Here is a 17,702-nt window from a genome sequence, read left to right as displayed (position 1 = left end):
TGGTATTGGGGGCTAAATTAGGTGTAGTAAGTGACATAACACGAGATTTCAAAGCACTGTTTCACTGTTTAAGGGATAAAAGAAAAACTATGTATAAAATATTTATGGAAATATGTCTGATGGACTAAACAGATTTTTTTTTGGTCAAATACCCTATTCATTCTTATGGGTAGAGGCGATAAATATTGACTAAAGCAAATACTTTTATTAAATATTTTTGCGTCCCTTTGTGTTAGGGTCTAAAAAGTTATTTTACCAATACAAAGTTACGTTCGAGGGCTCAGACTAGACAAGGGTCAGCGAGTTGGTTATCACGTAGTTTACCTTCAGTAGCTTCCACTCCAGAATTCTCATCAGCTGTTTTCTGTTTCTGCTTTTTAGCACTGCCTATTGACACATTTTGAACTAAAACGTTTGTATCGCCCTCTGTCAAAGAACATAAACATTTGACAAAATCATTGTGATAGATTACATGTTAACAATTTTGGATAAAAACGGGAATACGTAAAACTGTTCCCAAGACAGGCGTCAAATCTTGTTTATACACATCTCATTGACAACCTTGTCTTTGTCAATAAGACAAGTTGGTTAAGCACCATAAAAAAGAAAGGAGTCAAAAGCCAAAGTTTTGTATGTAGGTTAGAAAGTTACAAGCTGATCGCTATTATTATACATTGCCTGTATGTATTGCAAGAAAATCAAGATCAAAGTTCTTGGAATTCTATTTAAGTTATTTTAAATTCAGTTAATACACTAATATTTATCTTATACGAACGAATACACACCTTTTTCCTGCTCCACTTGAGATTCCAACAATTTCTTCTTCTTCTTAGCACTGCCTTCTGTGATCGAAGTGTTTGACTTGTCAGCTGCGTTAGCTGCAAAACAATGAACATTTTAAGATACTATATTTATTAATGTTATAAACTAAGTACTATTTAAGTCTATATTACATGCACTGACTGAGTGACTATGAGTTAAGGCTCATTTAGACGATGTGAGAAATATAGTGTGAGATGCTTTACATGAGAAGCTGTGTAGCTCTGGTATATGATTCGACAATTGATCCCAAATTGTCGGATCCTTGCATGTTGTCTATATCAGCTAATTAAGAAAACTAACCTTTTTGTCCAAATAAGCTGATTTCTTCAACTACAGACGAATTCAATCCCTTCTTATTTTTTTCTTCTTCTTTTTGGCACTTTCGTTTAGAATTTCAGTTGCAGGTTCCTCTTCAATTTGAGTTGTGTTCCTGTTGCTTTGGTACGAAACTTCGAGTGGTGCATCATCAGATTCATGGCCTGAAATAATGAAATCAAAGTCACAGCTTGATGAGGAGTAATAAAACATGTTCACATATTATGTTTTACCCCTAACAAACTAGGAAGAGAGAGAAAAATGCAAACATGAATAAAAAATGGATTGGTAAAAATAGTCATTAAAGAGGGATAAGAAGCAGACATGTTATTGTTCCATGAACAAAATAATGAAAACAATTTGGGGGTTCTCACACAGGTCACTCATTATTTTACAGGAATAATGTAATGAGATAGAATGGTTAAATGGTTCTGGCAAGCGCAATAAGAATATTAATAGCATAATCTACATACACTTTAAAAATGTAAATGTTAAGTTTTAAGGTAATTGTACTGTTGGTGTGCTAAATAAATAAAAAAAAAATACCAGGTTTTTTCCTCTCAATATTAACAAAGGAGACGTTATTCTTCTGTTTTTTCTTTTTGGCACTGCTCTTTATAGAAGTGTTAGCATCATTCTTTTCACTGTCAGCAAGATCCCCAGTTGTATCAATAAAGAAATTCAAATTTGTCTCCTGCTCATCTGGAATAATGAAATTTTCTGTTTAAAATGTGTGTGTATAATGCTTGATTAATTATATTCATTTCTAGACGTTGACAGGCTGCAAAGTGTAATCAAAAGATTAGATTACAGTCTACATTTTATCTATGAAAATTTTAACTTTAGTAAAAATTGCAACTAATGTGTTACAATAAATAAAATGTTACTAAATACTAATTATTTAAAAAAATAATAACCACCATGAACGGTTGTTGAATACAGATTTATAAATAACAAACATCCCCCATGGTATCAATTATGGCTTAGCTAAGGCTTTTCCTAACAGTGGTGCAAGATGCACCGCAGATTGCGGATTGGGCCAACTAACAAAACAAAAAAACATGTTTATTAGATCACAGACTTGACTAGATGTGGCACTAGGTAAGAAAGAAAAAAAGATACTTCAATTGGAAAATATTTCGTTAATTAATTTAGTTCTTAAAACTTACTCATGATATCCTCATTTTCCACAGTCTGTGCTGATTTGCGCTTATTTTTCTTCTTACTGCTCACATTCAACACTGATTCATCCACAGACTTGTTAATGGTTTCTGAAAATTACATGAATAGTTAAACACTTGAACAAATATAAAACAAAAGCAAAATTAGATCAAACAGAAATATAAATTTACAAGTGCATTTGCCTTTGTCTATAGTAAACTGTTTCAGTAACATTTTGAGTGAAGCTATTGTGCCAGTTATTAGCAAAAGTGAAAAATAGAGTTTAAAAATAAAGGTTCTTAAAATCTCGCTGTACAAAATTACATGGGATGTGTTATGAAACTCGTTTACAGGTGTTATTTTAAATGCAAAAGTAGCGCACAGCTCCATGTAAGAGTAACCCTTGTAAATATAAAGTGATGTTGTGCACTAATACTGTTTTTATTTATGTCATTGACATAGAAATTAAAGGTTCAATAATAAGCAATCGCTGCAAGAAGTCCGCACACAGCGCCGCGAGCACAGACGTGTAGAACAATCTGTATAATATAGTAAGTACCCACCTGAATTCTCAAGAATGTTTGTTTTGCCTTCAGTTCTCTTCAATGGTATGAAATCATCAGGAACTTCGGTGTTTTCGTCTGTTTTCTTGCTATCCTTGGCTTGCTCGTTCTTGTTTACGCCTATAGCTTCACTGTCATTGCTGTCTTCAGGGAACAATAACTTCATGTCAATAGAATCCGACGAACCTTCGGAAAATACTAATACTTGCTTTTCTTTCTCAGTATTTTTACCCTCCTCGACTTTAGGTTGTTCATCCACAACAGTTGCATTCTTTTTCTTTGATTTTTTAACTTGAGTTAGATTCAGTTGATCTACAATAGGTTCTTTGTTCTTCTTCTGTTTTGTCTTTTTGTCTAAATTCAAGGAGATGTCCTGAGTTTTATTTTTCTTTGAGGTAATATTGTTTAAATTGTTAAGCATAGATTCATAGTTTTCAGTTATTTCTTCATTTTCACTGAGAGAATCTTCGCTATCGTCATCCCTCGTGGATGTCAGCGTCAGGAGCGATAGTGGTTTGTAATGGGTCTGATGTTTGATTAGATTCCAAGATTGTCACATTTTCGTCAACATTGACTTGTTCCGCGTCATCAACACTGGTAACTGCTACAGTTGAAATATTTAAATCTTTCTGAGGAGTCTTTGGTTCTGTTTTAATAGCATGCTGCAATGCTAATGGGTCATCTTTGCCTGGTTCAGCTTCTTCACGAATAGTGATTTCTTCCTCATTCGTTTCAACATCTTCGCTTATGGAAACAGACATACGTCTATTTATCTTTTTCTTTTTACTGGATAAAGTCTTTTCCGGGTCAGACTGGACATTGCTTACATTTTGACTGTTATCTAGAGGAAGCTTTTTGTTTCTTGGTTCGGTTCCAAAGACTTCGGTAACAGACTTTTCCTTTTCGTCATCTTCGCAAATGGAAACTGACATGCGCCTGGCTATCTTTTTCTTTGAGATAGATTTATCGGCTTCAGACTGAGCATTGCTGATATCTTCTTGACTAGATTTGTTTTCACGCCCTTTGCTCTTCTCCTCTGATTCAGCATCTTCACGAATGGTTGTTTCTTTTTCATTATCTTCACAAAAGGACACTGACATTAGTCTTGGTGTCTTCTTCTTGGTTAAAGACTTGTCAGCATCAGACTGCACATTGCTTCTGTCTTGACTAGAATCAATTCTTTGACGCCTTTGCTTCGGCTGTGTTTTTACTTCGTCATCAGATTCAGAGGAAGTCGAGTCTAAACGTTGACGATTATTTTTCTTTTTAGAACCAGTTTTATCATCCAGCTGATGTCTCGCTTCAAACATTTCTCTAGAAGCCTTCTTTTGTTCTTTGGACTTACGTTCGTTGTATTTCTTTTTAGATTTTGAGGTCATTTTCAGTTCATTATCGCTCATATCAAGGTCATCGCCTGATCCGCTAAGTAGATCATTATCTTCCTCATCCGAGCTAACTATGAATGAATCCTTTTCGTATTCATCGTCTGAGTATTCTTCTTCGTCATCAGAGTCTAGAGTTTCACCTTTAATTGCAATCTCGTTTTGTTCCTCGTATTCCTTTTCGTCTTCATCTCTGCTGTCTCCTGATTCGTAACCCTCACCTGCTTCTTCGGCCTCATCGTCCATCAAGTTGCTTTTTTCTAAAGATGATTCTTCTTCTTCTTCAGATGCTTCTGAGTCATCATCTTCTTCAGACTCATCATCTTCAGATGAATCTTGCGACATGATAGAAGCTTCTTTTGTAGAGCTTTTCGTAGTATTCTTCTTCTCTATTTTAGTTGTACTGCTTGGTGTGATTATTGAACTATTGATCTGCATGCCCAACTTTTTCAACGACTTCTGCTGTAAAGGTGTGCTTGTCAAATATGTTAGTGATAAATTCTTCTTATCAGAGTCTTTATCTAATGTTACATTTGGAGTATTAACGGATTTTGATAATTTTGCTGTGGTATCATTAGATTCTTTAAGGTTGTTAGTTTCAGCATTTAATTCGCTTTGAGATAAGTCTTTTAACTGAGACAACACTAAGGTGCTTTTGTTGGCATTGTCAGTCTTATCATGATTTTCTTGTCCTATTGAAGATTTTCTTTTCGACTTACTGAGACTTTTATCTGCAGAATCATCATTTACTTCATTTAAAATTGATGATTTATCTTTAGATTTATTTTCACTTTTATTCATTACATCATCAACATTAACCGAGTCTGAGTTTGAAGACTTTCTTTTCTCAGTTTCAGCAACTATTGCAGATACTGAGTTTTTGTTTTTAGATTTGTTAAGGCTCGTATTAACAGATTCATCAATAACGAGGGCTCCGGCTGACGTTGTGCTAGAATTTTTAATGCTATCTTCTAATAATGAAGGCCTTCTATTTGATTTATTGGTTATTTCCTCCATGATCACGTCTTTAACTTCCTCAGCAGTCAAAGACTTAGTTTTAGATCTTTTGACATTACTTTCAATGTTATGTTTCAAGTCTATGGTTGAGACATTAAAAACAGAAGAATTTCGTTTAGAATTGTTAGTGTAGCTATTATTTACTGAGCTCTTATCCAAAGATCTTCGACTTGGCAAGTTAGTGCCATCAAGAGTATCTTCCGAAACTACATTGGAAATAGATGACTTTCTTTTAGAATTCAACAAACTGTTGTCTTTAATTTGAGAAATATTTAATGACTTCCGTTTTTGTGATTCATTTTCCTTGTCATCGAGTTTAACTGAATTATTCTTCTGTGCGAAAGTCGATAGAGATATATTTTCAGGTAGAGTTTCATCAACATCCATTGGTTCGTAGCTCAAGTTATTTGCGGCTTCTTTAGTTTCGTTGGATCCTAAGCCATGGTCAACAACTGGTACGCATTGATCTCCACTGTCAAAGTCCTTCTCTGTATTTCCTTTGCCAACACTCTCATGATTTGAGTCAGAGTCGTCAATGAATACTAAAGATGTGATAAGGCCAGTAGGTGGTTGTTGGAACAGTTTCTCAGTTACAGTATCTTCTTTAGACGTATTTAAACTTTTACGCTCTTTTTTATCCTTTTTGGAATCTGACGAATCTTCAGATATAACTTCTGACTTTTTTAGTTTAGGTGATTCACTTAAAACTGGATCTGTGGTTTCAGTATCCATGATCAAGGATTTTTCCTGACGCTTCTTGTTTTTCTTATCTGAAAGTACTGAAGTGTTAACATCTTCATTCTGTTTGTTACTTGTGTTCATAATACCATCTCCAGAACCAGACATATTGGAGGTATTAAGTGTATTATTTTTCTTTTTGCTGTCCTTTTTAAATACTTCACTGTCACTATTGAAATTGTTGTCATGTGAAGGTTCTACGGATATAGTTGTCCATGATTTAGTTCTGCTCCTTCTGGGTTTAGGTAAGGCTTCGTCATATAAAGCATTGGCACTCTTATTCATGTCGTTTTTGGCTTTTTTGGGTGCATCATCTAAGTCTTTAATCAATTTAGAACTGGTAATTGAAAGGTTGTTGTTTTCAGATGGCTTTTCTTCTACTGCCTTCATTGTTTCCTTGTTTTCCTTTTGTGTCATTGATGTATCAGTCTTGCTTGTTAAGTCAAGTTTTTCTATTTGAACCACTGGCTGTGCCTTGCTAAGAGCCTTTTCACTCAATCTGGGACTCTTCCTGATGGGTGAATCCTTTTTGTTATTGTCCGAGTTTTCTGTTTCTTCAACAATGGCTTCTTTGATTTGGCTGCCTTTGTCAGCTGTAATAGTCGAAAGGAAGAAGTTTTTATCTTGTGTATTTATTAATAATAATATTCATTGGCATTCAAATTACACATCGAATGCAAGATAGATGTGCGGCGAGTCTTCCGCGGAGGCCCGCGAGAGCGGTAGGTAGCTTTGCTAGCCGCATAGTTCTTTCTCACAAGTCCAGACATCTAAGTAATATTTCAGTTACTAATAAGCCTTTGTATATTTACCTGTTTTGTCCACACTGGATGTGGAGTCTTTCCGAGTTCTTCGAGTCTGTCTGACGGGAGTAATAGGGGCTTCATTGTCACTGCCTGGAAATGAAAATAATTGCTTATTACTCAGTGGTCATGCTTCAAAATTTTCGTAAATGTAGCATAAATAATCATGCTTCCTAAAAAAGGTTTATCTCAGGGCCAGAATTATTAAGTAATGGAATAAATATATTATCATCTTGGGAAACTTTATGAATAATTCTGAAAAAAATCAGAACATAATTATGTTACTGTATGATTGGGCTGTAAGGTCAATCCCACACACTTTGTAACATTTTTGGACTGGCCAAATACACACAAAGCAGTAAGCAGTAAGCAGAAACTAGTAGAATCAAGCACCATTCTACAAGAGTGCCGCAGTCACATCCTTCAAGTAGTTTCAGAATTACGAGGTTGTACATCAATCAACTGATAAGAATAAGGTAATAAAAACTGTAATCTAACCTATTTGAGAATTCCTCCTTGCTGCTCTCTTAGCTCTTGGTGTGGTAGTACTTGTCACCTCTGCTACAAGACTGGTATTAGACTTGACTCTGGTTGTACGCCTTGCTGGAGTACTCTTCTCTTCAATTTCTGGTGTCTCCGACAGAATGCTTGTGTTAGAACGAATCCTTTGGCTGCGTCTTGCTGGTGTGAGTACTTTTTCTTCTGCGGCTATGGCTTTGGTTGTCTTGTTTGGAACAAGGTCTGGTACTGTAAGGCGTTTTGTAGCGAATTTAAGAGAGTTGAAAAATTATCTAATTAAGCAGCAGTAGTGCTTTTGGTAAATAATTTACTTTAATTTCTTAATTATAAAATAGAAAAAACTGTTGATAATATGATTGGATGATTTCAAACAATAAAATCATTAAAGGGAGGTTAAATTGTAAATTGGCTTATGACTTTATTGACATTTATGCATAAGCACCTTCAAAATCAAGCACAGCAGAACATATTTATTAGAATAAAATATTATTCAATGGTAAAAATATCTATTACTGAAACAATAGGAGATTCATTGGTCTAGTTAAGACTCAGTCTAGAAAATAGTTGAATTTATGAGTAGACAAATAAGATTCATATGAATGTAATTAATGAGAACACAATGAAAGAAAAATAATTAAAAAATACTTGATTCATTTTATGATTCTTCATTAGGTTTTTATCAATGAACAAACACAGCTATGTGTACAAACTATAAATAGGAAATATAAACTCATCACACATCAAACACCTATAAAGATTACTCAGTAATGACCTCTGGCATAAGCAATAGTTGAATATTCACATAAGATTCAATCAGAAAGGCCTCAAGGAGCTTAAAATCTATCTCACTTCTGCAGCATGTTGTAACAACCTTTTTTGTGTGGCATTGTTTTATTTGTGTAGGATTTATTATGAGACATAAATAAGACAAAGTATCTGTGTATAGTTTAGTTGGACTTTCTTACAAATTTAAATAAATACCTCATTTGTTGTATTGGCAAGATTATATAGATTAAAAGATAAAATACTTTAATATAGTGGTCATAAATAGTGCAGTTATTTCAAACCTCTGTATTTCATCTCTTATTTGTACCAATACTGGATAATTGAATAACAATGAGTATGAGTGAGAGTATGGCAAGACCCCAACTGACAACTTGAGTTCAATCATTCTTAATTCAAAATCCAATGATACAGTGTGGGGAACATTATGTTTTTTAGAGAGGTCATTGGCCTACAGCTGAACACTTACTGGCTGGTGCAAATATTAAGTAAAATATGGCTTAATCAGCATAAGAAAAAAATATAACAATAAATTCTTACCATTTTCATCAATGAGTTCCAACTGTGGCTTAGCTGCAAGTCTTCCACTCCTCTTCTTTGTTGGTGTTGACTGTGAGGAGGGTGACAAAACATCATCAGCATCAACAGACAACCTTCTCCTAAGCCTTGTCACTGAAAAAGAAAATATCTATTGAACAGTAGCACCTCTATGTTTAATATGTTTCTTTTTTCATAAAGCTGTGATTGATAGTGGCATTACAACCAGTGTTATAATATGTTAAGATAGGAGATTTGTCCCAAATAAACAACATTGGTAACAATAACTTAAAGATACCTACAGCTACGTTTTTCTTTTATAACTGAGTTAATATAGAAAGGGCCTATGTTTACAAGTGTGCTCAACTATAATGTTTATAATTTGTTTACTACGATGTCCGACGTAAGTTAAACCTAGCTGTTAAATTACAGACCCATTTCAAAAGCATTCTAATGTTATCCAGCTTACTTTTGATTTACATCAAAAAGCGGTCACTTCTCAACGAGCTCTGATTGATTTCAATTAACCTATATCAAAGCGATTGATATGCAATGAAAATGCTTCTAGAATTCATGAGAACTATTGAGTTATATCGTGAAATAACTTCACATTCCGGTATTGCGTCGTGTTGCGACAATGCCTAAACAAAATGGAACTGTATTGTGTGAACACGTTTCTGGGGCGTAAGCGTCGAGAGAAAAAACTAAAATAAAATTATATGTCATTTGAAGCGCTTTTAAATTATAATAACGCTTACGTTTCGCCGGCAGCGTGATGCTCTTATCACTATATTAAGAACACCATGCTTCCACGCTTCTTTTGATGGTTGTTTATTTTTAAACTTACCTTTTATACCGACTTCTTCTTCCATTTTAATCACTTATTAAACATGAACTATACTTTTTTCAAAATAACTCTCCAACACGTGCATACAGCTCAACCGATTTTAAAATCGTGCTTTTTCGAGGCAATTGGTAAAACAGCTGTTAGGACGCGACGAACTGTCAAGTCAAATTCGACGCGTGCTTTTATTATGGCAACACCACGGTTTCCGTTGGGTAAGGATGCGCCAAATGTTACTAATTTAATGCATCGATTTCAACCTCATAATTTACAATTTATCGTTTGAGCGTATAGTTGTGCTTCTTAATTTCTTATTTTCTATAGGTACGTAATATTTATTTATAAACAGACGCTCATTACTGAAGTATATTATATTTCATTAAAAATTGACTTAGGTACTAATTTAGACTTCTTGTTAGATATATATACGATGCTCGCCGTAAAATATAAGTAATATTGTTTTTGTAGTTTTTTGTCCGTTTTTTTTTCTCAGGGTAAAGAAGGCCTTAGCTAATGTGGAAACGAATCAGATCTGTAACGAATTATGTGAATTAGAAAGCTGATATTAATGTAATGAGTAATGCTCACTGTATACGTAGTACATAGGTACCTATATTGAAAAACATGTTAAAACATGTTTTCTTCACGGGACCTGGAAAAGTTTAAAGGAAATTCATAAGCAGTAAGATTTAATTAGTTATGGTCCTTCAAACTTTTATTTCGTCTGAGTTTGCCCAGCTTTTTGATGACGCGCAATTAATTTATTTAAAGCGTACTTCTGGGAATGCTTAGGTTACTGCCCCTCTGTAATAATACTGAGAGACGAAGTAATATTTTCTTTTTGGAAGTACTTCAAAGAAAAAGAGAGGAAACTTAAATTAATTTGTTGATAAATTATCTAAACATAACTTTTGAGAGGTGGATTCAGTATTGTTTATATAATAATGATATTCTCATGCTTTTTTATCGGGACCCCCTGGCTAGTTTCAGATCCAAACGGAGTCCTTAATCATGAAATTTGCGGTGCTGGGGCCGCAATTCGAACGCATGTCCGTTAATTAACCGTTAGTAAATAAATAGCTAGTTTGAGTTTAATACTGTTGGATTAATATAGATATAGAAAAGCGTACGTACGTATTTCAAAGCGCCTCTGACGTTGCCGGCTAGAATTTCATTTATAAATATGAAAAAGTACTTTACAATAAAATACTAATTAATGTAGATACTAAGCAGAGCTGGTATCTGCCTGGTTCTTGTCTCGAGTAACCCATTAAAGAAAAGTTACTGTCGACCTAGTTGTAGGCGAAAGAAAGTGAGCAAGGTAAGTAAGTAGCTTTTAGTCTGATTTTACAATAGAAGTATTAAAGTTTTATAATTATAACATTGTCATTGGTGAGTATTATTCTCAGATACTATATGTAAATTTTTTAGTTCACAAATTGTTTACCTACTTCAGTCTCTACAAGAAAACAAAAGAAACAAAACACCAATTGAAATATTACCAACAATTGAAAATATTAAAGCTTTGTGAATTCCATTAGTTTTTCCGAGTTGACAACGAATAGCAGAAAACTCCGCCCCGAGTTAGGGTTAAGTGGGTCCGCACTTAAAAAGACATCAAGGGTACAGAAATGGCATTATATCTTCCTGATGACCCTCTTCAGAAATTACGTTCAACGATGTTAACCCCATTTCTCTCTGGGGACGTCCGTCTCGAACACCCTAAGAGGGAGATCTGGTAAATGCCAAGGGACAGATATGACATTGATTGTGCGAAATTTAGGTGACTTACCTGTGGGGAACGAATGTGTGGAGATAGTTGTCAAAACCCCGTTTTAAAGATGCTTTTGAGATAGTAGTTCACGTGATGCATTTATTATGGTTCAAAATTATTTAGATAGCATTTGTTTTTATCTAGGAAACTATTGGCTGACTAGTTGGGCATATAAGAGACAGGAGACATTTTAATGTTGAGATTGAACTTGTTACAACTATAGACAGACCCAAGGGTAAGTAAAGGGTTACATACTTATTTACGTATTCTGTAATTTAAATACAAACTACCTACATAAGAATAAAACACGTTTAAACAGATACAATGAGAAAGCTGCACAACGAATCACAAAAAGACGTAGATATGTACGGATGATCGCGTTTACTTAATTTGATTTACAAATTTCGTGCTGGCAGCTGCAGGCTTTTACTTAAATGTGGAGTATCCTATAAATGGCCATACTTTCATCTTTGGAATAAAAAAAAACTTTTTTATAGACAAAGAGTCGAGCACAATAGGTGGGAGTTACGACGGTACCGAGATCAGACATTTTCATAGAACAAAACCAGTTTTGCCGTCGTGGCCGCGGTCGGACTTTATTATGCCGCCGGATTTTACAGTTCGGAGTTGCTGGCTAATTTCTGCCCTGATTAAAGAGCTTCCTTACAAACTTTGTAAATGTACGAAACACTGGCCGTATTAAATAGCATCGACAAACTTTGTTCAACATTGTTTGATCGTTTTACTTTAATTTTTGTTTTGATGTTGCTCTACAATATCTTTGCTATAAAGTAAAGTGGCCATAAAACGTCCTTTGAGAATATTTTGTATTTGAGTTTGATAAGTGATGGAACACAAAAAAAGAACCACATTGTTCCTAAATATAAAAACACAAGGATATAAAAGGATTTAATCGTGTTTTGTTATTTCGATTTTATTTCCGATCTTTATCCGATCGAATCGGATTAAAAATATTGTGTTTCAATGAGTGTTCATTTCAACATTATATCGATGGACGTATCAAACGTTTTACCCTCTGGACAGTGATGAAAACCACCTGGTTCTGCCTCGCTACTCAATATAAGTTAACGATTGATTAAGATTCCTTGATCTGTATTTCACAATTACCTAAATTACATACATTTTAATACATTAGTTCACGACATCCACTTATCGTAATATCTTTTAGTAACTCAAAGCCATTGTAATTCTATTTTTAGTATCAGTTAATGTTCGGAATACTCTTGAAATAATCCTTTAAAGCGCTACGAAGAATTTACTTTGATTTTTAATGGCAAGCTGGTGATATCCATTAACTGATTACATAAGCCCAGATCTCGTCAGAAACTACGAATATTTTGAATTAAAATGACACTTTTTTGCAGATGTTTTACGCAGCCGTAATTCAGTTTTCCATAGGTATATAGCATAGGACTGCTATTATTTGTGAAAAAAATACTTTGACTTCATTCCTTTCCCAATAGACGTAGTGGAATAACCTTTTTTTTTTCTTATATTACCTAGGTGGAGTACATTTTTTTACTTCAATAAAGAGCTCAAAAGATTCTTTTGCCACTGCCCAAATACGCACTGATTCATATTCTGGACCTTTTACATTAGGGGTCGGTAATGCACCACCGATTCTTTTGTCGTTACGGAAGTCCAAAGCCCGTGATCAATTACCATCGGGACCCGTCAATCGCATTCCATAAAAAATCGTAAGCACGCGTTTTTTCGTAAAGAACTTCGAAAATCGTAAATATAATACAATTTTTGTCCTTGTGCTTGAAAAAAAATCCGGTCAAATAATTTCGCTTTGTATGGATAATGTTGCTTGAACAAAGATGTATGTAGTGTAAATTGTACTGGTATGCATCCCGTCCATCATTGCCTATTATTTTCATCAAATCCTGCCAAGAATTTTGGTAACTTTCTGCATGATTACATTCAGGGGTCGTTTAATGTCGGAAGCGTTTGCGAGTCCCACTCTGGGACCGGCGCGTAGTTCGTTCGACCATGAAATTGCACCGCCGAGTCTCGCTTAAATGACGTGATAATTTACAAGTGTGTTCATCCACACTTCTGTCCCGTGAAGGCGAAACTTTCATATTAATTTTAGCCGCTGAAAACTGGGGACGTTGGAACTCCATCCGTATGTTTGTTTCGAAATATATTGTCGTGGTATTTTACTTCCACCGTTTAGATGCAGAGGAGGGTTTGTTAAGTTGTTTTAACATATTTAAAAAATTAAAGGATTTTTTCATTTTACAATAGTGATGGTTTTTTATTTATCTCTTAGACAATTTGATCTAGGTCTTACACTTTAGCCCTGTGCATGTCGGGCCGGGAGAATCGCCTACAAGGGTTACCGCGTCCTGGGTACACATTAGGAAAGGAAGGAACATGGGAGTGTCCAAGTCAGTAAAAGTCTGTCACTTGAACCAAAGTGGGAGGAGTCATATGATGATTTCCCATCCGAAAAAAAGGTTCTTACATTTTCTTGCACGTACCAAGAAATAAGTATGAACCATTTCATTAAGATTGATTAATAAAAAGCTTTAGAAATATTTGTATGAGCCTGTTCTAAATAATGTAATTGACCACACGGCTTTAACACTAGAAAGACCGCCGTCGTCAAATTGACGATTCTGTCAAGTAAAGTGCTCATATTTTGAAAGTTATGCTTTATTCAAACATGACACTCTTTGACTTTTAATATTTTGCAGTTTTATAGCCTCCATTTAAATTAAAGGCTGTTATCTTAAGTAGTTTTCGAAATACAATGAGTCATATCTATAAAGACCACAGTCGTCAAAATGACGCATTGTAAAAAACTCAATCGATACAATCGACCTTATCGAAAACAAACATTTCTAAGTACCCCTACCTACCCCCTACCTACTTAGAAATATTTTTTTACATTACACACCGCTTTATTTAGTTATGCTTTCTTATTTTTCAATCAGTGTTGAAACTCTTAGTGGTGTGTAAACTGCATAAACTTGTATTGTTTATAAATATTGGGTTCATTTAGGATAAAATAAATATGAGTGCGCGTAGAAATATGTCTGAGTCAGAAATAGAAAAACAATTGCAAACTCTTCGAAATCTACCGTATTCGGAGTCTGAATCGGGCGGAGAAGATAGTGTCATTGCCATTGAATTGATTGATACGGCAGACACGGATTATATACCGGCAACCAACGACGCATTGCTGAGGGTCAGCTCAGATTCGAGCGAAGATTTTGAATTAGAAACACCGTCTATAGTGGTTCCTAGCCAGCGTGGTATCCGATCGAGAAGCAGGCGTAGAGGAAGTCGAGGTATGCGTGGTGGATCTTTTTGATCACGGCAATCGGAACATCCTGTTATTGATGATATTTTGATTGCAAGTGATACCTTCCTTGAAAGTTTATCAGGGGAAACCAAACAAAAATGTCATAATTCTTAGTAATTCTCTACACCCGAGTGTACAAATTGGCATGGGCGAAAAAAAAATTCCTGTAACTGTTGAATTTTATAATTCAACAAAATTTGGTGTGGATATTTTAGATCAAATGGCAAGGAAATACTCAGTTAGAGCTGGTACTCGTAGATGGCCTTTGCACGTATTTTATAATGTTTTAGACATAGCTGTTATAAATTCATATGTTGTTTATAGAAAAATTACAGCAATATTTCACGTCATAATTTCATACTGCAACTTGTTTGCGAGTTACGAGCAGAACATCAAAAAAATCTATAATTTGCTCCAAATGCTATTCTGATTAAAACTAATTAATATAATATAATATAAATTAAAATTAGTGAATAGCAGCTATTGTTTTTCTGTATTAATAATAATAATAATTTCATATCAACGCTAGGGTCATCTCAGCTTCAAAATGACGTCGCTGGTCTTTTTAGGTAGCATACGAATGCCGGTCTTTATAGTGTTAAAGGGTGAACATTGTGGTTAATTTAAAGAAAGAGCTTAACGAGCTAACCGCACCTACTTAGAGAGGCTGTAGCTAAAGTAATGTCCCTCTTTGTGTTTTGTTTTGACTTTTTAATATTTCGAAATGTAAATATGTATTTCAGCATATATTTTTATTATCTCAGGTTAATTGTGTCATATCCCACATATACAATTATCTTTTTCGATTTTTAAATTACTTGTTACTGCTTCTTGTAGGACCTACTCAGATTCCTAATTTCAAAGGGAAAAGGAATCCAGGTTTAACCCACACTGCATGCAAGTCACCAATACTTTTAGAATGTATGTTCCTCAAACCCTGCAGTAGTTTTTATCGCGTGAGAGAATCACCGCCTCGTTTTAGTGCAGGAAGTTAGGAAGTAGGCCTTTTTACTTGCGATTTTTGCCTGTTCGCGCCTGTTTTTGTCCACATAAAAGCAAATAGCATAGCAATTTGCACGCGATACGCCCGATAGTGTAAAAGAATGTCTGTACTGTAAGAAGTAGACGGGTGGATAACGTAGAGATAAGCTAACTGAAACATGAACATTCAGTTTGGGGTTAAAAAGGGTACAATTTGCAGAACACTTGGCGATTATGTTCTGTGAATGTGAGTGATAGTTTCTATGTGTGGTAATTGTTGCTCTTTTGTAATTATACATTATTTCTTATCTCAAGTTGATATTTTTAGTCGTTTTTAGGGTTTTTGTACCAAAAAGGTGAAACCGAAATTTATTACAGAGGCTGTTTGTTGGTTACGTCTGATTGTTAAAGAGCGGCGTCTCATGAAAAGGTAGACATTTTCACTACAACTCAAATTATAGTATTACGAATCATTTCTTAAAAATATTTATACATTGATTGTTTTCTGGAAACCAAAGCAGCGTGATTCAGTTAAAACTTGTAAAATTACTAATAGGTTGCAAGAAATTCAGAAATAACAGACGATCTATTTACAGACTCTTCTAAACTCAACATTTTTTTTCTATAAACTAGAAAACTATTTTCTTTAAACTAAAATATTCAGGGAAAATTCTGATACGTTTTTTTTACTAATTGTGGAAATAACCCTCTAAGACTTAAGTTTGCTAATGACAGTATTAGCTCGAATCTCCCCTATTCCCCATTTTTGCGCTGATTACCCATTACGAATTAGTCTAACTCCTTATGTTACGAAAGTACCTGAAAATAAGCAGACAAACTTAGGTATACTCGCTAAAGATTTTAAAATCTATAGAAGATGCTCTCGGTCTTAAAACCGTGCAAATAAGTAGGAAAACACGTTAAGAAGCAAAAGGTCTAGGACATCTGGCAACAGGAACATCGTCTCATCATCAGGGCAATTACTCCTTTAAAAATGCTTTACAAAACAGACTACACCTCCATAGACCTCCACAGACATCATTACCTAGGTAATGACGTAGAACGCATCGCGCACAATTTACGTTGCAGTGGCATAGGCATACATTTGCCTCGGATGCATCACCCACTGTTGCCAAGTGCTGTATGTGAGTTAGAGATCATTTCGCAAAGAGTATTTAAGGATGAAAGCGTTAAGAAGGATGAAGATCCTCAGTATACGTTTCTTGGCAGTTCTTCTTAATTACTATTAATGTTTCAAAAGTGCTTGAAAAAGTTTAAAAAAAATTGTTTCGTTTGTAATCGCCAACCACACTATTATGGTTTCTTATTATTTTACACACTTCATAGATTTTATAACATTAAACCATTACAAGTCTATCCACATAAAAAATAACTAATCTAAAATTCTTAAGATGAAATAGCTCATATTATAGATAAATACAAAATAACAGACTTTGGATTAGATACGGAACTTTATCGGGAAGTTGGTGTTGTATCTAGGTAAGTTTTGTACGTACTTTCGCTTGCCTTATAGAAGCGAGGCGGAAGGAAACTTCCTCGGGCTCCTTATACTATGACTAGGTATGTAGCTGGCATATATTTTGATACAAGATGTCGCTAAGATGCTTATAAACTGGATATACTTAGCTATGTGGATGGATGTCATTAGTCAAAAAGGATGCGATATCTAAAGAAAAGATTCTACGTTCTGATGAACTTCAGGTGACATTGGTACAAGTAGACTTTAAGATTTTATTTTAATGGTCCAAAAGACTAGCATTCTTTGCGAAGTTGTTGTCCTTTCCCTTTTCCGTTTACTCGAGTAAAATTTAGAAATATCATTACTGTTACCTACGTCTTATTTTTGTGAACGCTGGAGTCACTTCCTATCTGATAATGGTTGCTTAAACTACCTTAAATCATTATTCAAGAGTTTGGATGGATGGATATTTGTTTCATTCACACGAGAAAGGTTGAGTGGATCTGTATGAAATTTGGCAAACACATTGTATTATCGGGAATAGTACATAGGTTTTTATCCCAATAAAGCCCCGGGAACGGGAATTACGCGGGTAAAACCACTGGGTTCAACTGGCTTTAACTATTCTATCAGGACTGACGGGATA

The 17,702-nt window shown here is 34.7% G+C and overlaps 1 protein-coding gene and 1 long non-coding RNA gene across 2 annotated transcripts in view; both read right to left on the bottom strand.

Annotated features, from left to right (window-relative positions):
• LOC113502691 (kinesin-related protein 4-like) overlaps nucleotides 1-9,658 on the bottom strand; it is a 17,360-nt gene extending 7,702 nt beyond the window's left edge. Inside the window, exons 1-11 of the mRNA XM_026884343.1 lie at nucleotides 9,488-9,658; nucleotides 8,644-8,775; nucleotides 7,300-7,548; nucleotides 6,811-6,894; nucleotides 3,371-6,591; nucleotides 2,862-3,336; nucleotides 2,307-2,408; nucleotides 1,684-1,839; nucleotides 1,203-1,301; nucleotides 786-878; nucleotides 325-426 (exon numbers count right to left, since the gene is read on the bottom strand). Of these exons, the coding sequence (XP_026740144.1) occupies nucleotides 325-426; nucleotides 786-878; nucleotides 1,203-1,301; nucleotides 1,684-1,839; nucleotides 2,307-2,408; nucleotides 2,862-3,336; nucleotides 3,371-6,591; nucleotides 6,811-6,894; nucleotides 7,300-7,548; nucleotides 8,644-8,775; nucleotides 9,488-9,512 (4,738 nt within the window). The 5' untranslated portion in view covers nucleotides 9,513-9,658. The remainder of the gene's footprint in view (nucleotides 1-324; nucleotides 427-785; nucleotides 879-1,202; nucleotides 1,302-1,683; nucleotides 1,840-2,306; nucleotides 2,409-2,861; nucleotides 3,337-3,370; nucleotides 6,592-6,810; nucleotides 6,895-7,299; nucleotides 7,549-8,643; nucleotides 8,776-9,487) is intronic.
• Nucleotides 293-1,695, bottom strand: LOC113502253. Its single transcript, XR_003401339.1, has 4 exons — nucleotides 1,684-1,695; nucleotides 1,123-1,301; nucleotides 786-878; nucleotides 293-426 (listed from the first exon to the last, which is right to left on the bottom strand). It is a non-coding gene; the product is annotated as an uncharacterized LOC113502253 (long non-coding RNA).
• Nucleotides 9,659-17,702: the final 8,044 nt, after the last annotated feature.

The sequence above is a fragment of the Trichoplusia ni genome, chromosome 17, assembly GCF_003590095.1.
Source record: "Trichoplusia ni isolate ovarian cell line Hi5 chromosome 17, tn1, whole genome shotgun sequence".
Taxonomy (NCBI): Eukaryota; Metazoa; Arthropoda; class Insecta; order Lepidoptera; family Noctuidae; genus Trichoplusia; species Trichoplusia ni.
The sequence above is the reverse complement of the archived record's forward strand: the minus strand, read 5'-3'. Positions and strand labels throughout refer to the sequence as shown.